Source organism: Catharus ustulatus, chromosome 7 (genome assembly GCF_009819885.2).
Source record: "Catharus ustulatus isolate bCatUst1 chromosome 7, bCatUst1.pri.v2, whole genome shotgun sequence".
Classification (NCBI taxonomy): domain Eukaryota; kingdom Metazoa; phylum Chordata; class Aves; order Passeriformes; family Turdidae; genus Catharus; species Catharus ustulatus.
Window position 1 is genome coordinate 36,308,152 of NC_046227.1, and position 25,000 is coordinate 36,333,151.

Sequence of the window (25,000 nt, forward strand, 5' to 3'; positions counted from 1 at the left end):
GATTTTTCATGGATATTAAAATCCTGGTATTTGGTGCCTGAAATGTGGATCCCTGCTTTGCATGTCCTACTGCTAGAGCAGATCATTAGGAACTTATTAGTGAACTGGCCTGATTCCTTGAGGGTATTTATCATACTTAGCTCATGCAGCATGTGATCAGAACAGGAATAAACTTCACACCAGAGCCCTTCCACCCTGTCAGTTGTGAAAGTGTGGTGTTTCTTTAATTTTAAAGAAGCAAAAGCAGAGAGAGGGTGAGTGTGGTGGACTGCCAGCCAAGAGCAAAGGGCTAGGAAACACCAGCATGGAAGGAAATCCAGAGGGAAAAAAGGCTTTCACCATCCAGGAAAACTCAAGTTGCTTCTTTATGAACCTGATCTGATTTTTTCCCTGGGACATGAGAGCACGGAAAATCAGGCATAGAAAAACTCCACCTTCATAGAAAAGTTGTTAAGAATGAATACCGAGGACTACGCTAATTTTTTTTTCTATCCATTCACAGCTACCTTCAAGTCCCACTGTGAAAGTTCACATTTAATAAGGTGTGATTAACGAATCCTCAAGGAAGCCAAAATTGTGTTATGAAATGAGGGGGAGATCTGGCAGAAAGGAAAATACAGGAGAAACCACAGCTAAAGTAACCTAAGTGACAGGGAAACTAGTAGATGCCTGGAAATTAGGGCTCAGACTGCAATTCTTTGTAAGAGAGTTTCCTAGGTCTGCACACATACAAGGTTTCTTTTTATCCTTTATTTCTCTTTATAGTAAAATTGCAAATTCAAACTTGATATGTTAAATTATAGCAGTATTACTTGAGTGAACTGTTTCCTAAATCTGCATTTCTGCCAATTTAGCCTGTTGGTTAAAAGTCAAACTCAAAGAAAACTCTGGGCTTTGAGCTATAAATGTATTTTGACTGTGAACCTCCAGCCTTGACCTAGGGGTGCACCAAATCCAGAGCTGGAGTCAACTACCTGCGATTCAGGGCACAAGTTTAGCCACGAAGGGGAAATCCCAGAGTCTTAGCTCAGGAGATTTAAGCACGATCAAGTCACTCACTCAAATTAGCCTAAAATCCCAAAGCGCTCTCAGCCTAAGCGCTCTCTAACCAGCAGTGCCAGTGGAAAACCCTCATGGGTGAGTGGGAACCTTCCCAGCTCTACCAACACCCGATGGGATGAACTCTGCCCTGACCCAATTGTCCTGCTGATTACCCTCAGAGCAACACATTGATATCCCCTCACTAATACACCAATAATTGCTAATTTTGCTTCTTTTTTGCTCCTTGCGGACCTTCTGCTTTTCCTCAGCACCTCTTTAGTGTCCTCCTCACTGAGCTGCCCACGTTATCTCAGTCCCTCCTTCTGACTTACTTTTCCCTAACATCAGCAAGCCCAACCCTTGTCTTGTTCCACTTCTCCACCATCATTTCTCCATTACTACGAATTCCCTGATTTTTTTTTAAGGCACACTACATCTGATACCCACTACACACATCTGAGGTCAGATTGGACAAGGCCTTGAGCAACCTGGTCTAGTTGAAGGTTTCCCTGGTCATTACAGGGACCAGATGAGTTTTAATGATCCCTTCCAACCCAAACCATTCTATGATTCTTGCCCCACAGTTGTGCTCCATCCAGCTCCCAGCACTTTTCGTTCTTCAAGCAGAAGTCAACCACCTTCCCTGCTCTCATCCAGACTTGCCTCCACTCACCCTTCCAAAGCTTGGGTGATGGGCTCATCCCTCAGTCTTTGCCTGCTTTGCTCACCCCTTGCATGTGGCATTCATGCCACACACAGATGTAACCTAGCAGGGAATCATCCATATATTTATAAATTAATTTAGAAATCAATAGATTAAAATACTTCATATTTTCATATTAATTTATGTTAGTACTAAAAAGGCAATGCTAGAGCTATTTAGTCTACCACATCCATACCAAGGCCTCAGTTTTGATCTGAGGGAACCTGACAGCTTGGGCAAAGTTCTTTGTTCAGACACCACACAACATACCTCAGCAGTGCTCAGTGTGCAGCTGTTACAACACTAATTGAAATATGTTTTTAAATGTATCAGGTTTCCGAACATTTGCAGAATTATTTTCTTCCCCTCGTGGGCAAAACCCAGTATTTCAACCATTTAAAATGAATGTTTAATCCCTACAATGTGCTAGTAGGTCATAAAATAAAGCTGGACTAAGGTATTTTACACTGGGGATGGGGTTAAGTCTGCAATTGTGGGTAGATGAGGAGGACCTACAACTTTAGAAAACCACAGGATCCCTGGTTGGTTTGGGTTGGAAGGGACCTTAAAGCTCATCTCATTTCACCCTGCCATGGATGGAGACACCTTCCACTAGACCAGGCTGCTCCAAGCCCCATCCAACCTCATCACCCTCACAGTGAAGACTTTCTTCTTAATATCTAATAATATCTCCCCAATATCTCAAATCCTAATATCCAAACCCACTCATGTTCCTTTTGAAGCCACCACCTCGTCCTAGAGTGCTGTCACACAGTGTCACAACATTCATAACATCACAGGGGTAGAGATAAGCCAAAAGGAGGCAGATTTTACATCCCACCCCACAGATTGCATCCAAACCCATCTGAGACCCCCTGTGTGATCCATGGGGGATGGAGCTAGGAGAGCTGGACCCAGGGAAGCTCACAGAAGGGCTCACGAAACACTTGTGTTTGGTCAGATGGATGAGTGAAATAGATGCCACATTTTGCAATTAGATTAAATGATAAATTCCTCTCTAAAATCTAGGACCTTTTTTTTTTTCCTTCATTGCAAAACACAGATTCCCACGGGGGCCCACACTCAATCTACAGTGGGGAAATTATAACTGATGTGTTTGCAAAGTCTCTAAAATTGCATTTCTGTTAAAACAAGACAGCAACAAAAACATCTCTGATAGTAAGTGTCTCTCAATCTTCCTGGGCTAAAAGTCTTTGACTGGAAAGCTGTGCATTTCCCATTTGCAGTGGTATAAAAGTCACAAGACATCAGATCACAAGCTGTCACTGGTCCCAGACTAAATATCACCCATCCTTTGCCTAAGGCAAGTGGGTCTCTTTTCCATGGGAGGGGGCCAAGCAGAAATCCCACTCTTCGGAGGAAAGAAGGAAATATTTTTGTGACAGTTTGTATTTTTTTTAAAGGCAGTTCTTTTGAAGCTGCTCAGGGGTTTGGATGTTAGATGTAGTCCCAATGGAGATGGATTAGTGGCCAGAGCATAGCAAAGCAGTCAAAGGTGCAAGATAAATGCAATTTATATATAATTGCCCAAGCTGCACCTGTTCCATTTTCAATAGGAGACCTTGTCTGCAGACACAAACATGGAATGTATCCTTTTTTGTTCTTTATTTGAGTGTAAAATGGGGAATTCTAAACTTGTATCAGAGTAAAGCAAGAAAAAATAACCTTTAAATAGCATGTAAATTTTTTATGAATCAAGCTCTAAATAAAGAAAACTCCCAAGCTGGGAATTCAAAATACTAGCCAGAGAGAGCTGATTTGCTACCCGGCTCAAGAACAATATTTAGTTTACAGAATCAATCTGGAAATAAAACTAGTGCTTGCATCAGCATGAAAGCTACAAAAATAAAAAAGAGGTCTTAATAAAATATACAGTGGAAAAGGAAAGGATGAAAGCCCTAACACAGCTATGAGGCCCTCGACAGCCCACACAAGTAATAAAATAGAATATGATGTAATATAGAACAACAATGAAAGGATTTTGAATTTCTAGGTAGGATTCTGAAAAACTGTTTCCAGCTTTTGTTGTAGAGCAGGCACACTGAGAGTTCCCCTGTGAAGCTACAACGAAGCTGGTGTGTGGCAGAACAAACATTAACCTTCACCTTACTCCTCCATCACTGGACCAGGAGCCAGCATATTTCTGTATTTCTCAATGCTCCATTCTGTTTGCTCTCCTGCTCACTCACCCACTCCTGGTTTCCCTCCTTATCAGCAGCACAAAGAATTTTTTGCTTGCCAAAGCACCAATGAAGGGAACCACCTTCTTCACCTTTCGTAAGGAAAGTGTCTTGAACCTTGTGCTAAGCAGCTTGGAAAAATCTGAGATTAGACACATCCCATATTGGCTCAACTAATTTCAGCCTGTCCAAATTAGGATGAGTCTGTAAGATTCCACAGGAAAATCATGTGAGCACTGAATGTCTGAGCTACCTGCTGTGCTCTGCACCCTAATTACAGAGCTGCATCCCTGGCTTTAAGGAACAAGGACCTCATAACTTCTCTCAAAATTCAATGGCATCCCAAAATTAAATTGTCAGAATTTGGTTCTGCAACCAACAGTGGCCTCTACACTAAATTTCAGAGGAGCCAGAACCAATGCAATTCACTCATTGCAGTAACACAAGAAATTTTCCTTCTCCCCATGAAGCTGAAAGCCATTACAGAATACCACCAATAATGCACAAATTAAAAACTATAGATTATGAAATCTGTGACCCTTTCTCTGCTGTGTTCCAGCTGTGGCAGGCATGGTGTACAGAGGTAATCACAGAGCTCTTTGTCCTGTGGCCAACCACATGGTCCTACCAAAAGTTCTTGGGTTGACAAAGTGAACTGGCCAAATCATATTGTTCTTGCCCTGGCATGGAAACTCAGCTGGACTGCAACACCCAAACATTTTCCCTTTTACAACGCTTCATTAACAATAGACAATGATTCACACAGCTCATGTAGTTTTACCTGTCAATGTTTTGCTTCAAATTATTTCTCTGTGATAAATTTTTAGGGGCCTCTGTCTGACTCTTTTAACCCTTGTTCTATCACTGGCTGCAATAGATACATGGAGCTTGAGAAGGTGTGACAAATAAAAATCTGATTGTCCCAAAATTCTAATAAAACTCATATATTCTTTTTACACAGAAAAAAAAGAGATTGTTATAAACAACATCCATTATTTTGTGCTTCTCCAGGAAAGACAGGAAGTGTTCCAATTCCTCCTAAAACATGTTTTTAATGGAGCTACAACAGGTCATGATCAGCTGCTCAGAAAACACCAACACCCTCAGAAAAAAAGGCTTTTTTCTCTTTTTAGTTTTCAAAAAGTTGGTTGAAAAACCTGGGCCTGCTCTTCCCATGACCCCAAAGGCAGAATAGTGTGCTACTTACAACTCGGATCCTTCCACTGAGCACAGACTGCAGTTTCACACCTATGTTATTAATGCCATTACAAGCTCTGCCTGGAACTATCAAATTGATTTGAAATTCACTTAAGATGCACCTGAGCCATCAGCCAGAGTGCCAGTGCAGTGTGCCTCCTGTGCATGAGGTGTTGGGGCTGGCCCAGCCAAGCCCTTCAGAGTTCCCAACCTCTCAAACACCGCCGTGATGCACCAAGCTCCATAAAAGCAAACACATCCCTGATAATAGTCCTTCCCACTTTATCCAGTGAGCTCCAATGCAGGATATCATGAATTAATATTTACAACACCCCAGAGAGGCGGGCTGGTATCATTTCCCTGTGTTTCAAAGATGGGAGAAGGTGAGAGAAAGCTGAAGCAATTTGCTGTAATTCACAGAGGAAGTCTGTGGTGAGGCAGGGGAGAGTGCAGCGCTCTCACTGCCTGTGCCTCTGCCACAAGACCATCCTTCCTGTCCCTAAATGCCAGGCTCCAGCCTGATGATGTGCTGTATTAAATCTGACACCCTATACATGTTCTGGATCATAAGGCTGAGTCCCATAAAATTGATGGACATGAAGTTGAGAAGCCAAGAGGGACAGAGGAAAGGAGCGGGAGAAGAGTCCCAGCATTGCAGCTGTGTGGCATTTTTCTAGGCAGTGGGTTCCCATGCTACTTCAAGACCATAACATATTTTTGCTATTACAAATGCAGTTTATTTTGCAAATCAAGGTGATTGCACACATTTCAGCTTGTCAAATTTTCAGCCTTTCAACCATATGTCTGTCGACCTTATGGACTACCAACTTTATGGGATTCAGCCATATGTCCAGATCCCGATATATATGAAGGCCAGTTCTAACATAAGAGCTTTACAGTAGTAGTGTAGTAAACCATAATGTTTGCAGATGGCTGTAATAAAATCATTCAGGAGAGGAAAGGTGCAGGGACGTAAAGCCTTCAAAGCTGCTTCTACTGAATAAACAATTTGATCTGAATAATGTAGTGGGAAGCACATTCTGCCAATGAACTGGCTGATCTAGTCCAAAATGTTGCTTTTCATTTTCTTTCCTAATCCCACGTGTATTTTAACTTCCTTTTGTATTTTCCTTTGTGGGATTAGCTTAAAATTTGGAAGAAAAGTATAAGAAGGAAAAATAACAAAGTAAAGGATTTTGTTTTAAAGGCACAGTCCACTTCTGAATTGTAAATTTTTCATCTGTGAAAAGCCAGAGTGTTATGTGGGGCCTGAAAGATGTATTAATAGAGAGGTATAAGGTTTTTACCCTCACATGGTGAGATTGAAGGATGATGTGACTTGCTTCATTTCCTGAAGCAGGACTCAGCTTTCAAAGTTAAGGCAAGTTTCCTCCTGAGTAAACTTTTTTCTAACTCTAGGAAGTTGGAGTTTGGTTTATGTCCTGCTGCACAATAATTCAGATGATAATTCACATTCCCTTTGTCCAACTGAACTTGATATCTCTATTATTTGGGAAGCTCCGGTCCCATTTTCCCCTAACTGAAACATGCTGAGCCAATGTGTGGCCCTCAGAGAGCTCTGTCCTGGCTGACAGTGGGGAAGGGAGCACTGTCTGTAAGGGGAACCATGGCCAGCATAGGTGTGATGGAAGATCTTTTTCAAACCAAAGTATTTTTTAAGCTGACGGTGCGTGGTGAGCTTTGGCAAGCTTCCTTGAACTAGACAAAAATCACTTCCTACTCAGGAAAGAAGGGAACCTTCCCTGGGCATTAACTGGGAAGTGAAAAAGTGAACTGCAACCTGTTTGTGCTGCTGGTGTGCAAAATCACGGTGAGAGGAAACCCCCTGAGCTGTTGACTTTCAGATAACTTGGCCACAGCCAGCTCTCATGCTGCTAACGTCAGCAACAGTTTTCCTATTGGATTAAATGGAGCAGGGTCAGATAGTGTCTAAGAAACAAGAAATACACTGTCACCCTTCCTTCCCATGCCAGACTTTGTGTTGACCAAGTTGCAGCTGTTTCTGAGTCCTAGGGTCTGTCTCATTTCAAGAGGGAGATGATGATTGCCACAGCACCCACCAGCATTCACCCCATCACACCCAACTGTCCTTCACCAAGCAATAACCATCAAGAAAAATTTTAAAAAATAGGTCAGAAAAGGTCAAAAGAGTATTTTGAAAGCCTCAGCACCTGCACAAACGTACTGATGAAAGGCTGTGAAGGACAGAGCATGACTCTCAATTCTGCCCTACCTGTGTGCTCGTATTTGTGTCGCAGCAGGGAACTGCTCTTCTGGAATGTCTTGTCACATAAGTCACACGCGTACATGCCACTTTCTGTCTTCTTGATCTTCTTCCGGGACAGACAGGAGTCGGAGTCCGTCATGTCATCGAGGCCGGACATGTAGTCTGGGGTTCCATCAAGCAATTCTCCCTGCGAGGGAACCACTCATCAGAAACAGCCGCTCCCACCGCCAGCCCTGCCCACCAACCGTCCCAGGCAAGTTAAAACCATGCCTCGGTGGTCCCTCTTAGCTTAGGAGTATGAATAATGAAACTACAGCTGGTGGAAAGTGTGGAAATAACGAGGAGCTTTCTGCTTCTGTGCCTCAAACCAACTTTCTGTCTTTGAGCACTCTGCAGTAATGTGGTTTGCACAAACCAGCAGCATTTTCCATATCAACATTAAGTATTTCCGAGAAAGTGTGAAGGGGAGGCTCTTCATGGCCAGCAAAAGGTATTGTTTTATTTTACAGAGGTAAATGTAAGCAACAGCTAAGGGATCATTCCTTTGAAAATTCCAAAACTTGGATGTATTCTGTATCTGTGGAATGGTTTTAATTGAATTTTATATTTAGGTACAAATGTTATTATTATGCAATCCATTTAAATGTATGTCTCCCGACTAAAGGCCTCAAGCTATATTTTTATATTTAATTTTGTAATTTGAAATAGGGAATATTAATAACACTTTTTATCAATGTTCTATCTATGTTAAAACAGCCTTCAGCATTAAGCAATAATGAATGTGGATCAGTAAATTATTAAATTTCTTGATATTTATTTTGTCTCGATCCAAAGAGAGTGCAAACTTGCATGATAACATACATTTCCATTTGCTATCACACAGTTCAGTTTTCTTAGACTAGGTTTGCACTAATTAATATTAGAGAAGATTAAATAGGCTTAAATACATTTACAAAGAGGGCAGATGTACTGTAAATTGGAATAGTGGAACAGCTGTTATGGAGGTGCAGTGCTATTTATGCTCCTATTGTGCAAAGAGGGATTACAGTCTGTAATGTAAAACCATACCTGATTTTCACATTTGAAACTATAAAACATTTACTAGTCAGTAAAATTACTAATAGACGGTAATAGGACATGGGGGAACAGGCGCAAATGTAAGAAAAAATTATTAATCTATAATCAGTTAATCTCATTTAACTCAACTCTGTACATTACATCTGAATACACCCAGAAAAAAGCTATAAAAGTACAAGACTTCTGTGGAGCTGCTCTTCACTGCAGGCATGCAAGGGACAAAATCTCTGCTATACCTGACTCTGGGGTGACCTGAGGGAAGAATTTCAGGTTGTACCCAGGCACAAAGAAGTGCTGACCCAGATTACATGTCCAGGAAAAGACTTTGTCTGCGATTAAGGGCCCTGGTTGCTACCTTTCCAAATAATTTCATTTAATCTCTGGATTTTTTTCAGAGCTGTTCCAGATGACTGGCAGGATTAGAGGACTAAGAGTCTGGGAAGAGCAGTAGGTGGCCCAAAGGAAGAGGGTATGGGTCAATGTTTCTTATCCCTCAGACATTAGTGAGAAGAGAGGACAACTTTCCCATGAATGGTGGGTTAAAAATCCCCCAGAAATATGGAGAAGGAAGCTCTGAAGGCTGTAATCAATGGATTACAGTGTCTATGAGGCTGTATGGACATCTGCTTTGAGGGATACAACTTTGTGTCCAAGTGTGGAGGTGACTCCAAAGGATCTCCCACTGCTCCTTTTCTCTGTGATGAAATGTAGTTATGTCCTGAATAGATAAACTTCCCTACAAAGATCCTTTTTTTTTTTTAATTTTAATTAGGATACTTTTTTTAAGGGACATTATTATTACTATTATTACTACTACTTTTATTATTTTATTGCTATACAAATCTAACGAGAAACGGCTGAAATCTTAACAGAACAAAGGTCATTATGCACATTCAAAGTAATTGGTACTGCTTCTGAATCCAAGTAGAGGTACTCTTTAGTTAACTGCAGTTTATTTTTCTACTCCACCATGTCCTTCCAAGTTCAAACTTAAACAAACTCAGCTAATTTTGTTCGAAATGTTGATTACAGCTTTGAAGTTTTTCTTCTCTAGGAAGACATATCACAAAATAGTAAATTCTAGCCTTTCAAAGGAGAAAACAGTTAAAACCATTTACCTGAAATCCTTGTTTCCGCTGGTACTTTCTCCTTTGCTGCATATCGGCAAAAGTAGCTGCTCCAGTTGGGTAGGTATAGGCCATATGTGGTAGGAAGCTCATCTGATCTAGTCCTGGGTATGGTCGCAGCCCAGGAATACTGGTCTGGACTGGTGGCATAAAAGTGGCTGGGGGAAATGCGCTCTGTGGTGGAAGTGTTGTGTATAAAGGTTTGGCACTAAATGGGTTCATACCAAATACTGGGTTAGTGCTTTTATCCAGATTATTTGAATTAGAAAACTCCTTCTTGATAAAAGTCAAGTTCAGCGGCTCATCTGAGTTTTCAGATGATGAAGAAACACTGTTGTGTTCTAAATTTACACTATTAGATTTTGTTTTGTTCTTTGTGGCTATAATACTTTTGGGTTCCTTCATTTGTTTTGGTAAAGACAAGTCCAATGGCTCAGCCTGAAGCTCCTCAGAAGAGAAACTGTTTGGAGTGTAAGAACTACTGTGGGAGTTTTTAGAAGATGTGGAAGAAAGATTTAAAGGAGAAGGAGTATTGCTCCTAGAGTGGTCCAATTTATCAACTGGCTTAATATTGGTAAAATGAGGAGGTTTTGTTAGCCTGAGAGGAGTATCACAATTAGTAACACTGTTATGGAGTTCAGCTATAGATGGTGAAGTTATAGAGTCCACAGGCTTTATTGGAGATCTGGCTGACAAAGAGTCTTTAGTGGGAGTGTTGTTGGTGGCAGCCAGCGCCACCTTGGCACTGGCCCTTTCCAGTGATGGTGACCTGGAACTTGAATACTGGTAGACTTTTCTTTGTTCAAACCATTCCTTCACAAATTCCTGAGGAAGGCCAACAGCAATGGAAATTTTCAGTAGTTCATCAGAGTTGGGCTCCATATTCATAGCATAATATGCTTTAAGTACAGACATGTGGTCCTTGTATGGGTTGATGGGGCTAGTCATTCCTTTCTCAGAAAGTACTGATGACAGCAAGAGGGTTTGCTTATCAAACACTCCAGGTTTGTTGGGAACCATGTTCTCGTGAGGCTGAAGGACTGCCTTGATTTCTTCATTCATTTTACAAAGGTAACGCTCATGCTGATGCAACGGAATGGGACCAGGAAAGCTTTCTTTACAGAACTGGCATGAAAATGGAGTGGATACGTTGTGGTTCTCTATCATCTTGTCTTCAGTTACCAGGTCTATTAGGGTTCGCAGCTTCTCTTTTTTAATGTTATTGAGCTGCCTCCTCGAGTCTGTGGTCAAGCTCTGGAGGCAAGCTTTGGCTTCATTGACTTTCTCTAATGTATAGTCAATAATACTTTTAGTGGCACCATTATGACTTACTACTGGAAGACCCACAGGGGGAATATTGGGGGAGGTAACTCCTTGTTCCTCAGCTTGAGAGCATGAATCCTTCATATGGTAAACCTTCAACTTGGAGATCTCTTCAGCCTTGCAGTCCATTTTCTGCCTGGAAACCGTGTTGTCCACAATCTGTAGGACCTTCTGCACCTCGCTTAAATTGCTGCCTACCGCAGGAAACCCAAGCAAGGGTGCTTCCATCCCTACACCTAAGTGCTGCATTGGACTTTGAGCAGACGCGTGAACTCCTAAGGGGCTGGTTGCTCCAAGTCCACCATTCATAAAAGGACTAGTTGCACTAAACCCATGTGAGGCCATAAGAACCTTGTACTCATTGAAATCTAGTGGTTCTGTTTTAATTTTCAGTAGGCCTGTTTGCTCAGACATACTAAGTGGTTTGCCATTCTCCAGCTTGTTTCTCAGCTGTGTGATGGCTGAATTAGTAGGAGAGGAAGATACAGAATTAGGAGAAGAACCCGTCTTGATATTGTTTCTCATTCTGCCATTTACAGAAATCAAACCAATACACTTCTTGCTGCTGATGTGCGAACTGTAGGAGCCAGAATGGGAGAAACGTTTCTTGCAGTTTGGACACTCATATGGTTTTTCACCTAAAATGATAATTAAAACCAAATGTTAATTATCATTCTTGCTGTTATTATTGCAAGAGATTGCATTTGTTATCTAACTGATCATGTGTGTACCCAGTGATTAATAGTGAAGGAAATATTAATTCTATGAACACACCACCACTGCTTTACCTTCCCCTTTCTACAGGTTTTGAGGTCAGTTTGGACCCAAGGTCTCCAGGTGGTAACAGCCATCAAAGTGTGAGATTGGCTCCAGACTGACCAGGGCAAGTCACAGGTAAGCACCCTGAGGGGAAGGGAGTCAAATCAAATCAAGACTTTTCAAATTTGGTTTTTTTTTTTTTTTTTTCTCTCTCCAAAAATGGAATTTTCACTGGAAATGAGCACCAGTATGAGAAACTGAGTCCTGATGTTAGTTTGTGCCTGGGCTGAGCCTGGTGACATTTTGTGTGCTGAATTCTGCATCAAGTAGGAGAGCCAAAATGCCCAAGTCATTCAATCTGAGAGGCTTGGCAGTTTCTTGTTATTTGAGAATATGAGTTGTATTACACTAGGGGGGACTTTTTATTTTGGAAAATATAATGGACTCTTCAGGTTCCTGCTGCACAGCGATGAATGAACGCTTCTGAACTCAAACTGCCAAACAATCTATATTATTTGCAGGAAGCTTTACTATTTCCAAATCTTTTAGCGAGACCATGGTATTAACAGCACGATAAATGAGGATGACTCAGACACCTCTTATGAAATACCTTGGTAGCTCCAAGAAGCCAGAAGCAGAACTGTGTAAATTTTAAGCAGTCTTTAAAACTCAGCTAATTAAACAAAATGCAAATGAGCACACCAGCACCTCCGCTACTCACCACTGTGAATTCGCAGGTGTTCCTTCAGATGGTGTTTATATTTGAAGGCCTTGCCACACTCAGTGCATTTGAACTTGCGATTGCCTGCTCCTTGGGTCAGCATTTGGTGCTGGGAGGAAAAGAAAAAAAAAAAAAGAGATATCAACATGAATTTTATGCAAGAGAAACCATGAATTTCAAGCTTAAAAAACAAAAATTAAATTAATGTGACTCTGAATTCGTCAAGCGGACCAAAAGGTCTGCATGTACATTTATTTGTCTCATCAGTGTTGCAATAAAAATCAAAATGTTGGCAGTAAACCGAAACAAATGAGAAAGTACTTTCACATGAGCATTCGATATTTGCTTTAGAATTATTTCCTAAGTCTCTCATCAGAAATGTGTTGCTTTAAGGTATCTTACGATGAGAGAAACAGTTTTATAAGAAGATTTGTGGCTCTTAATATTCCTAGCAGATTCTGAACATGTGGGACTCAGCTTGTTTAAAAATTCTGTTTACTGCATGCGGAGGAAAGAGAGAAACACTGTCGTTAGTGGCATTTCGTGTAAGATTTAATTCATTATCAAGCAGGAGAGACTGCGTCTTCAGCATAAGCTGCTGCTGGAAATGTTTTTTAAAATCACAGAGCAGCAGGAAAGACTTGAGCTACCTTTCGTGCCATGTTTTCCCTCAGTGCTCTTCTGAGGGGCGAGGGAAAGTTGTAAGTTAAAAGTGGTGTAAAGATATAATCAAAGGCAGCTGACCTTTTTTGCAACAAGCAAGGAAAGGCCCATGACTTTGAATTTTGAGAGAAAAAAATTAATTAATTAAAAAATAATTATTATCTTGATAATCATGTAGCCAACCACTCTGGATGCTCAAGGTAGGAGGTCAGCCTTTTGCAGGCAACCACCACACAAAAGCCTTTTGCAGGAGCAGGGAGGGGGGGAAAAGAGGGGGGGGAAAAAAGGAGGAAAAAAAAAAAAAAGGCAGCGCCGAAACGGTATGACAACTGCGAGGGTGTGCTGCCTCTTCCCACATTCCTGGCGAGACAGATGGTGTTACATGGGACACAGGGAGGTTTGTTCAAACAGCAGCAACCTTCAAAGATCAAGCAGAGCCCAGCCCGCCGCGCGCCATTGAGGGACCCGCGCTCATATGTTGCTGAGTTGCATAAACAAACAGCAACAGCTGTTTTGTCTCCCCCCATCGCCCTCCGAGGACTACTATAAACTTTAGTTGTGCCACTGTTAATATGATACAATCATTTTAATTTACTAATTGTAAATGCCATGAGCAAATGAGGGGACTTTTCAACACCAAAGCTACCATTCATAATGCGCCAGTACCAGCGCGCTCTCGCATGTGAAATTTCAGGCAGTTACGTTGGATAAATATCCAGGCGGGTTTTGTTCCCTCCCCTGGTGTTTTTAATGATACGAGGCAAAAGGAAGAACCTTACGGTGGATCAGGTTAGGAAAAATATACATAGGAAAATGTGTTTGTCTACTGGAAAATCCATGGGAAGGAAAGAATAGAAGAAAGCGCTCTGCAGTCATTTATATTGATTTAAGATCAAGCAAAAGATACAGTTCTCTTAAAAATGGTAATTGCAAAAATCGTGTGATTAGGAAGATGTGTGTTTGCCTGAATTCACCTTCTGCTGAGAAAAACCTACCAAGAGAAATCCATCTGATTGTGATTTTCAGGTTTTTAAGAAAAGTAAATATGGCATAAAGCCTTTATAATTTGACACAATGCACACATCTATTTATTCAACTTTTAACCATGCCATTTGAGTTTCCATTACAGCCCTCCTTAAGCTGGGTTTTTAGAAGTAATTCTCCAGCTAGGAGCAGCTTTTCTGCTGGCGTGTAAAGAGTTTTGTGGCACAGGTCTATCACCAGCCCATCTAGGAGCACTAGGGAAGCTCAGTCACCTGTTTGAGACACCAGCATTTCCTTCAATGTGGCACTGATATAATATTACATGTACCCCATCGAGGAAAAAACGGCCTTGATTTATTGCAGATACGCTGCCGGGCTATACAAATGAGAGCAATGCCCAATTCTGGTGGCACAATCACAAATGATAGCCTATATGCACTGTCGGAAGAGTTCTTCTCAAAATGTGTAATTATGCCTAACAAACGATTATACAAAATACGCATAATTTCATGTGATTGAAAAGGTTACTCAAAAAGTAATGAAAAAATATTAGCGGATCTTTTAGTATGTCTTGGAGCTCCTATTTGCAACACTGCAAAGTAAAACTAGGTGAAAAATGGAATTAAAATTGCTGAGATGTTTAATAATGTATAATTAAAATGCTACAGTTTCATTCACTTTTTGAGGAACATAAAAACGAAACTAAAGTCAAGTTAAAGTGCAAATAAAATTTCTAAATTAGAAATTAACACACTCATTCGATCGTGAACATAAGACTATTAAATCATATTAGAAGAGACCATCAAAAAATCATTTAGACCTCAATTAAAGCTATTACCATTAAAAGATCTGCATCTTCAAAATGCCATGAAAAATTAATAATGATTGCCAATCAAAGCAATATCGTTTCTCTAAGGGGTTATTACAGAAAGAAATCACTTAAAACCAGCCCCCCACCTGATCTGTCCCTGGCTTGTGTGTCACCATATGCCGCTCGAGCTGGGTGCGGTAGGCAAACGTGTAGTTACAGAGAGGGCACGAGAAGTTCTCCTCATTCTTCTCGTGGCGGTACTTGATGTGCTCCTTGAGGGACGTCAGGCGCTTGTAGCCCCGGTCGCAGTAGGGGCAGGTCAGCAGTTGGGCAAAGGCATCTGGAGTTCCAGGTGGCAGGTCTGTGCCCCGGGATGAGCGGGGGGGAGGAAAGAGAGGCAGGCCAAAAGGTCAGCAAATCAATGGCAGCTCATGGGCTGATTGCCCGGGATGGTATGAGAGGAATCGCCGCAATCTGCTGACCGGGAGGGAGGGACGGCGCTTCCAGGAGGCACCGGCACCCGCGCACGCCCACGGCAGACTCGCGGGGCCCGCTCCGGACCCCGCCAGAGGGAAATTAATTATGGGCATCACTCCTCCTGCAGACCTGGCTGGCTGGAAAACTAAGGAATACTTTTCCTGATCAATTGGCAATTTGCATTCCAGCCCCAGCTTGTTACGTTACTTATGCCATTGACTGAATCCTTCCTACTGACTCTTCTCCAGATATTTATCAAGGCATTGGAGAGCAATAGGCTGGCTACTCTGTCTTTTGTTGCATTAAAACTCTATTAAAACTTCCCAAACTCCCCAGCAGAGCAGCAGCCTTTCTTCTGTTTAAATTCAGCTCTTCAGTTCACCCACCAAATAATACAAATGTGCTGACTAAAAAATCACAATACACTGAAATTACAACCCCAATCTTTGCTCATGAAATTCCATGCCGCTGCAGCTGTTCTTCAATTTTTAAGGTAAACACCCAGGCATGTAGTGCATTTATAATTGCAACAGCTGCACGAGGTCAGGATACTGGCTAAAAATGAATTACAGCCTCACCATTTTCTTCTTGCCCATTGGCCTCTGGAGTGCCAAGGCGAGACAGTTCCTCAGGGGCTTCAGGGTAAATAATGGCTGTGTCGCTGCGCTGCAGGTACTCTGCTATGCTGACTGCATGCCCATCTCCTTCCTCCAGTTTCCTTTTGGCAAAATATTCCTCAAAGTCCGACGTGCAATTTGCGTTCTTCACTAAAATAAGAAAGGGGGAAAAGAAAGGGTGGTTGAGTGCATCGTCCCAGACAGCTTGGGCCGGTTAGCAGTGTTAGAGGTTGAGCAGATGTACTGGAGCTACAAGGCTGGGGCTGCAGCTGGATCTTTGCTCTCATCGGCCTTGCTCCAGCTCCCAATAAAATTAATGTGGGCTTTCCACCAGCGCGGATGGCAGTAAGGGCGGGCAGTTAAATTAACAAGAACACGGGGCTCTACAGGGCAGCAGGAGAAGTTTATGAGGCTTGGGTAATGCAGGTAATCTTTCATTGCTGGAACCTGAACAACCTTCACGGGGCTCCTGGGGGTCCCACAGCTTTAGGCATGAGCACAGCTCAACCTACAGGACTGAGCTCAGCTGCCTCTGGATCCTGCAGACCCCGAGACAGTCCCCACGTGGGGAGATGGCAATTGCAGATAGGAAAAGACCAAACTTTTCTGAGACAGGTCCTGCCTCAGCCTGCTCTTTGTCAGGCACAAGAGGAAAATTGCTCACATCTTCCCACTTTTTTTTTCCTCCCTGAAAAATTAATTTATAATGCGAGAATGGGCTGTTCTAAAATCTTACTGCCTCATGATTTCTGCAATAGAGCCACGTGGTTTAGACCATGTGATCACCAAGCTCAAAACCACTTTGAAAGTCCATACAAGAGTTTTCCTTCTTTTCTTTAAATATAACTTCAATTTTTTATTATCCATGCAATGTCCGTGGAACATAATACATGCACAGCCACAAAGCATTTTGTTACTGAAAATGTGCTTTTCTCCTCCAAGTATGAACACTGTTTACAGGAAAACTTTAAAACTCTGGGATGTTATAGACAAATAATAATATAATTATACTAGGAAAGAAAAAAAAAAAAGGAAATTATGATTTTCTTCCTCTAAGTTGTGTCTCTTTGTTTATTAACAAGTCTTGAAAGACACAGTTGACAGTTGGTGGCAGGGAACTAAATATACTTGTTTTTAACTGACCATGAATGAAAAGAACAGCCTATGATTTATTAAATTTTCAATGTATTTCTGCTGAGGCAAAATAAGAAAATGAGGAAACCCCATGAACTATTTTGGAGTTCATGTGAAAGTGAAATGCTAAACAGCGTAATTCCACTGTCAGTGATGCCAGGGAGCAACATGGAGTCAGTACATGGAAATCAAGGGGGTGATGATTTGTAACCACTGGAAATGAGAGACTAACCAGCTCCTTGGTATTTAGAAATGGGTAAATGCTTTGCCTCAGTTTCCTATGAAAATGCAAGGCAGTGATGCTGGCAGTGAAAATGAACCATGACCTCTGACTGGGGCACAACTGGGAGCCTGCAGCGCCTGATTTGAAGCTCTGATCTCGGCGTCATCGATAAAAGTAGATATCCGTCTCTGTAAACCTCATCCCTTTAGCCGATAAAATCAAATCCTCTGGCTGAGACAAATATGCCCTATTTTTCATATGAGCTGAGCAGCTTCTCAACCGTTCTGCACTATTTTAGTGACAGTGACCAAATGGCACAGGGCATGGGTCCCTGGTTTTGGAGGGAAACTTCTGTTCCTATCGCAGTGGTTTTGTAGGGAATGGTTGCACCACCACAGAGATCCTCTTGGTCCTTCTGCAGCTCCAGTTACCATTCATTATTAGCATAAGAAACAATTCTGTTTCTCCAAAATAAAGCAGCTTCTAAGGAAGAGGAGTGTGAATGTGGAGAAGAAGACAGAGTACTTTACCTCCATTTTGTTCTGGGAGATAAATGTAACAAAATGGTGGTTACTGAGTGTACCTTATGCACAAGAGCATCACAGTAGGTAAAGGACTTCTTGTTTTAATCAGAAAAAGAAAGCTGAGGCTTTACATTTTATGCTGTAAATTTAACTTTTAATTCCCCTGTTATGCCTAGATCTTCCAGGTGTTACAATATCATTCTACCCTCTGGCTTAACACTACCCAAGCTCCATTCCTTCTCTTGTCTTAGCAATAGATCCAAGAAAAGTAACTTTATTTTTGCCATTTCTAGGCTATGATCCAGTAAGTGCTACCTGTGAAGCAAGGAGAGGGAGTTTTTCTCAAGAGAGGAGAAATGGGATGGCTCCATGGGATGACCTCGTGTCCCTTTTCTCTTCTGGGTGAACTAGGGGTACTTGGAGTTTGCAACTGCATTTATAGGATTAGTATTCAAGCCACCAAGCAAGACTTGAGTTAAAATTAGGAGCTTCCATCCCCAATTCAAACCCAAATGACGTTCTTCCTTCGTGCCCCCAAGTCTATCTGGAGGCTGATCCAACAGGTTGTGGAGGACTGCTGCGATATTACCGGCCTTGGCTTCCTAATTCTAGGGATTACTTAGCTTCTATGTCTGTGCATGCAATCCAGGAGCTAAAGCAAATGTTTATGTCTACATTATAAACCCCTAAAAACAAGGGGATTTAGTGGAAAAGCTGATAGATCCTTCACTGAAGCAATACAACCAGTGATGCAACGCTGCAGATTAACACAAGTAGTGAAGGATGTCCATGTGGGTCTGGTTTCTCACCAGCAGAGTTACTGACAATTCAGACATGGCTGGAAGCTCACTCACTGGTACTAAAAAGACCCATCTGATAACCATTAGGTTTCTCTCTCAACTTCTGGGTGGAAGACTTGCTTCCCCCCTCCATGCTCTGATTTATTTTCCATGTACAAAGCCATGTTCCCAGACTCCTTGTGGGCTGACACTGCACACACACTGCACATCCCCTCCTGCGAGGCAAGAATTTCAGTGAGATCTATGGTGGGTGACCTCACCAAATAAGTCTTTTTTTAATTAATTATTGGAGCCTGGAGAGCAGAAATATTTTCAGCTCCAAAAGCTGATGTGGCTGTGACACATAAAAATAAAACACATTAAGGAAAGCTATCTTTGGAGGCATTTAGGACCTTTCAAGATAAAGCGGGAGAGAGGTCCAAGGAGCTTGGGAGACCAGTTATTTTGTGTGGGAACTCGTCCTGCTAGATGGTGATAGCTGCCCTTAATCGCAAACAAAGCTAATAAAACCACAGCCTTCATTAGCCAGGAAGTGAGAGGCCCCCATTGGTACACACAGATTACAGCCTGAAAACGGCCTGTCCTCCAACCTGCCAAGTTTTGGTTCTGTTTTCCTCCCCCTGAAAGTTTTTTTTTCCCTTCTTTAAATTATGTTAAGAGATTTTTACTTGAATTTTGTCAGATGTTACTAATCAAAACCAGGAAAATTTTTCTGTTTATTTACAGGGATTTTGTTAATCTATTCTCTGCAAGTATCCCAGTTGCAATAACCATAAAAGGTAGAATAAAATAAACCGCAGGAATTTCTTCATTCACATTTTTAAAACCTCTTCTGCTTAACATCACTTTTTCAAGTCCCTATTGCAGAAATCCTCAGAAATATTTACAAATTCATTTAGCAGGACAAAAATCCTAAATTTTCACACTAATGGTCACTTCTGCTTTTTCGCTATGAAGACTCCATGGCTCATTATAAAAATGTACCTGATTAATGTACTGATAACAAGATTTCTCTTTAAGTACCACTAGGAAGTGGCCACTCTGACAATATCAGAATAATTTATTAATGGAGACCTTTTCTTTCAGTTTTCTTTCTTTACTAATGATATTTTGTAGAGAATTTGATGCTAAAAGTGCACCACAGATATTGCATGCACCTACAGAGACCTTCTGGCTGGACTCAACCCTTCATTGGTTGAGTCTCAGCCTCACTTCTGCTACTTTATTGAACTTTATTTCTTAGATCCCCTATAACCTGCAGGGGAAAATTGAAGTCAAACACTCAAGACAGGCCCAAAGCCTATAGTGAGGCTGAAGAAGAAAACTTTGAACACTTCCCAGACTATCCAGGAAGGATCTCCAACAGCTCAGGGACAGATTTCTTCCCTTCCCTTGTCAAATAATGGTTGAGACACCTCACTGGACATGAAGGGGAGTTTTTACTCTTAATAGAGGATACTACAGGTCCTCATAGTCACCTCATCTCCCACTCAAGATGAAAAGATTGGCATAAGCATTTATTTTATCAGAGTATTTATTATGCCTAAGTAATCTGACCTTGCTCTTAAGAATCTATGGACATTGCAGCAACTAAAGAAACATGTTCTACCCAACCTGATGAAGCATCAGCCTCCACTGGAAGAGAATCAGAACACCTCAGTGACAAAAGACTTGAATTAAACACTGCCAGAACAACTTGTGGTGGCTATTTGAGCAAGCTTCCCATTGTAGCTGGAGTAAAGAGGAGCCTGGGACTTCCACAGGACGTTTGGGGAAGGAATTGATAGGAGCAACACACAGCGAAGCTCTTGCATTGAAATGCACACCACCCAAATGCAAGGCACTCCTTGGGGCATGAGTCTGCAGTGCATCAAGCTGGATAGGAATAAACCTTATTTTTTCTATAGAAAACTGATTCCAGCAGAGGCAGGACACCCCATGGACCCCACTCAGGGTTGGCAGAGGGGAATGCTGGCATCCCAGAGAGATTTAGTGAGGCTGATGATGAGCTGGAAGACAAGGACAACAGACACTGGAAGGGAAGGGACTAAGAGGATACGAAGTCTTCCCCTTGAAGCAGACCACACTGCAAGCATGAAAGAGTCAAGGCCTGTTATGGTAAGGAAAATATGCGCAAAGGAAGTCACACGGACTGATAGGGGACCTCAAAGGCTCTGGTAATGGTAATTCAGATAACCATCAAGCCTTGTTTCTGAATCAGATGTCTTTTAAAATCCTGTTTCTCCAAGTGCTAAGCACAATTTGTCACTTTATTGCCGTCTCTTGGAAATAAAATAAGCTTTTGAGATACATATGTAGCCAGTTCCGCACAACAACATCATTAAGTACACACGTAATGATGAACTGTGCCTCGGTGCCACCCTCCTTTCATGCATAATAAATCTAATGGATGAAGAAAGCAGTGACACGGTTTTATTTTCCTATTATTTTCCCCCTCAAGAATGATAAAATAAATTTCTTGTGTTGCTTAATAAGAGCACTGGGGTTTTATGTGGGTGTTACCAACATTAGGAAAGTGTGAGTAATAAAATCCTTGTGAGACTTTGGTACCACCTTTTACAGTAATATTTGTGGAGAGTATTACCTATGAACTAAATTTCATAATGGAATGCGCAGAAATATACTTATACTAGAAAACCTTCCTTTTAGCTCTGGAAATCTGTCTGCAACATCTCAAATTGTGACAAAATGCAGAAGAAACACTGGGTGATGTATGGCATTCAGCTGTGCTGAGGATAGAGTGGGGCTTTTGGAAAGAACATGGTAAAAAACCCTGAATTCATTTGGATTAGAAAACAGCAACAGGAACCTTTTGCTGCTTTGCTCTGCAGAAAAAGAGAGATGGCTCAGAGGTGATACCAGCTAAATATCTCACACTTCTTGTGCCACCAAATGTATTGATTTCTAAGAAGAGGGGAAAGAAGGAGATGCGAAAAGTGGGGAAAAAATATTAGCCAGAAACATTATAATCTAGTAAATATGCATTTAAAGAGTGTGTGTCTGTGGATCTGTGTAAGGGGTTTATGTGTGTCTTGCTGAAAAGATGTTTTCAGTCTCTGAAGCAGCTCCCTCTGTGTACCACCCAAATCTGGGACTGCAAGGAGGGTGCACCCCATCCTCATTATCAAACTCTTCGTACAGTCTCTCTCATTAAAATTATCTTGGCCCAGCTACTTTAAACTGTCCAAGGTTCACCCTGCCTGGGAAAACATCTCCTCACACTGCTGAGAACTCTTATCTCCCAAGGATGCAGCTACAAGAAGTTGGGGCTAAAATATGGGACATGGGAGGGATAACAAAGATTCTTCTCAGCATGACTTGGTCAATGCACTCTCATGACCAGGTTGGGGAGGGGGTAATTAAAAACCAGGAGAATTATGTCAGTATTTTCCAATTTTTTTAACTGAAAACAAAAAAACAGATTGTTTTGTCACTCTCACTCTCCATGCACAGCTAGCTCTACGTGATCCCAAAGAAAAGTGATGCTCACTCCATGCACGTCCTTACCTGTACCATTGTTTCCAGTGGTCTGAATTGCGGCTTCAGGCCCCATAGTGTCATAATCTTCCTTCATTTCCTCTGTGAAATAAAGCATGCACACTTTTAGCACTGGCACGGTGGTGAATGGCTCACAAAGCTGGGGAGCACACTGCGGTGCTGAGGAAGATCCTGCTCAGGGAAGGAGAGAAAAGGGCTGTTGTGGACCTCCACAATGGCTTTGTTCTGGGGAGTGAATGAGTTCAGCAGTGCTGGAGGAACGAGAATTTATTTACTTTAAACATGACAGCGAGTGGTGGAAAACAAAACTATTTGTTCGGAGTAAACGAAGGGCTTTTCCCAATATCAAATCTAATAAGCAGTCGGGTGAGAAAAAGGGATTTTTTTTGTTCTTTTTTTTCCCCTCCTCACCTATTTAAAAGAAATAATCAGTTAACAGACACTGTGAGATCTATACCTGGAAGAAAATGCAAATGCAGGAGGAAGATGTAAGAACTTCTTGTATCTCCCTCCCTATCTATCTATCGCCACACAGATCTGAGCTGTCACCATCATTTTAACCTCGTTTGAGGCACAGCAAGTATTAATATTGAGTGGTGCAGAAATGTGACAAACCTTCAACTGTGGGGAGTTCTCCTCTGCCCCTACTACTTGTTTGCATCTTCTGTGCATTGACAAATCTGCCTTTATGGCCATAAATTGGGTTAATTCACATGCAAATGAGCATGATATGTGTAAAATTATTTATTATGTATTTTTATGAATTGGTTTACTTTCCATGAACCTGGGGGTTCAGACCGAATTAAAATAGCTTTTAGAAGAGGCTCCATCACAGAGGAGAACGCTTATTTTCCTGGATATTTCAGCCTGCCTGGCACTGCCTGTCAAACTTAGTTTCTTTCTGCTAATTTGTTAGCTCATGTGCAACAGGTATTCACACATGCCTGGATAGGATTTAACCTTCCAAAGGGTTTTCACTGGCAAAAAAAAATATTATACAAAGTGTTTCTTTCTCACCTTTTCAACTTCTAAATGCCAGTCTTTCTCTATCTAACGACATGCAAAAACACACAACCTCTCCCTTTTCATCAAGTGAGAGAATTTACTATCTGAGATTTAAGTGGAAAAATCTCCTTTAATCATTCACCGAGATGCACTTGCAAGAAATAAAATGGCACAAGGCACCCAGAAGTGGTTCAACAATGACCAAATAAATTTTACAAAAAGGAGAGAATTTCCCAGAAACAAACACCAGTCGATGATGATTCAGGAAGATGGATGCTGCTCGGCCAATCAAGTGATAGACTGGCAAGAAGATCAAAGCATGCTATTAAAATGTTATTGATACATGAAGCATTAAAATTCTTATTACTCTTTTTTGTTTTCTTCTTTTTTTTTCTTTTTTTTTTTTTGTGATAAAAATTTTGATGATGACAGAGACTGGCCCAGTATTAATCCATTTCCATGACAATGATTTGACTGAAAATAGGGGAATAATATAAACAGAGCACATTCTCGGTTCATTCCTAAATTTGTAATCTTGTAGTATTCTTCAGATGTCACACTCTACAAGTAATTAGTTGGTAGAATAACAGGTTCTAATTGTATCATTCTAATCAAAACTAAAGCACAGAATGACTTAATTCAGAGCTTTACAACCAGCGTACAATACTGTGGTGTAAATATACATGTTTATGGCTTTGAAGCTTAAAAAAGAGAAAAAAAATTAATGAACGCTCTTAAGTTAAAATATGCAGGTACAAACAGATGCTAAATTTGTACAAAAGCATAGAATATGCAGACCAGATGAAAAATATTTGTTTAAACTGTACAGCAGACAAGCCAGCCTTGATTCTTTTCCCAGATCTGGCATTCTGCCTCTCTAAGGATCATTTTCACGGGGTTATCTTGCGTCCAAAACATTTAGGAGTTCAATATGTATTAATAAAATGTTGTCAATTATGATAATTGATCTGCTGAGCCAGTCTCACATCTGATATTTTTATTGCAGCCTCCCAGAAATTTTAATCAAGGTACAGTGTTTCTGAGAAGTTCAGCCTTCGATATAAATATAGCCATTGTGATTTTCTTCCTTGATCATCTCATGTGATTTCTGGTAGTAAGGAGTCACAAGTATCAGAAGTTTTCCATCTGAGGGCACGTCTACCCAGTCAGCAAGGGGAAAACAGTTAACAGCTTTTTTTTTTACTTTTTTTTTTTTTGCATAATAGAGGTAATGTTCAAGATTTTTTGCTGCACTTCCTTCCTCATTGCCATTTTCTTCTGTGGTAAAGAGAAGTTACAGTGTCTAGTTGCTTCCCAAAAATTATTCAAGGCTCACGAAGGCTCTGCTCTGCTTCTTGCTTTGTGCAGGTCACCAGGGTACACACTGCAATTTTTCATGTACATTTTAATTCTCATTTAGCTGACGCTTGCACAATTTAACCTCTAGCATTGCAACACTCAAACATGACTTTTCTTTACCTAAACCTGCCCTCTTCCTAAAATCTGTGACCCTGCACTTTCTGTCTTTCTTAAAAAAAAATAAAAATAAAAATAAAAAACCAGCATATATTCACAGCATTTTCTTCCTCTCAGCATTAATTTGGTAAAATATAAACTCTGAATATCCGGGGCTGCTGCTGTAAATCCAGAGCAAAGCTCTGGGTGTTGGAGCCAGAATAAAAGCAGGACAGTACCCTGCGTGCACAGATGAGGCAGAGGATCCACAAACACGCGCTCAGCATTTATTTAATCTGAATGGATCCTAAGTGGGGGCTTTGCTGGTTTATTTTTTGGAGAGCACCTCGCTATTTGGAGCACATCTGACCAAATGTAATATGTCTGTCTA

At 41.3% G+C, this 25,000-nt stretch overlaps 1 protein-coding gene across 2 annotated transcripts in view; it reads right to left on the minus strand.

The window, feature by feature from the left end:
* ZEB2 (zinc finger E-box binding homeobox 2) overlaps positions 1–25,000 on the minus strand; it is a 113,844-nt gene that overhangs the window by 3,421 nt on the left and 85,423 nt on the right. For both annotated transcript variants that reach the window (XM_033064390.2, XM_033064389.2), the window contains 6 exons: positions 22,159–22,230; positions 15,911–16,099; positions 15,002–15,216; positions 12,398–12,506; positions 9,586–11,555; positions 7,397–7,577 (listed from right to left, as the gene is read on the minus strand). In XM_033064390.2, coding sequence (XP_032920281.1) covers positions 7,397–7,577; positions 9,586–11,555; positions 12,398–12,506; positions 15,002–15,216; positions 15,911–16,099; positions 22,159–22,230 — 2,736 coding nt within the window. The remainder of the gene's footprint in view (positions 1–7,396; positions 7,578–9,585; positions 11,556–12,397; positions 12,507–15,001; positions 15,217–15,910; positions 16,100–22,158; positions 22,231–25,000) is intronic.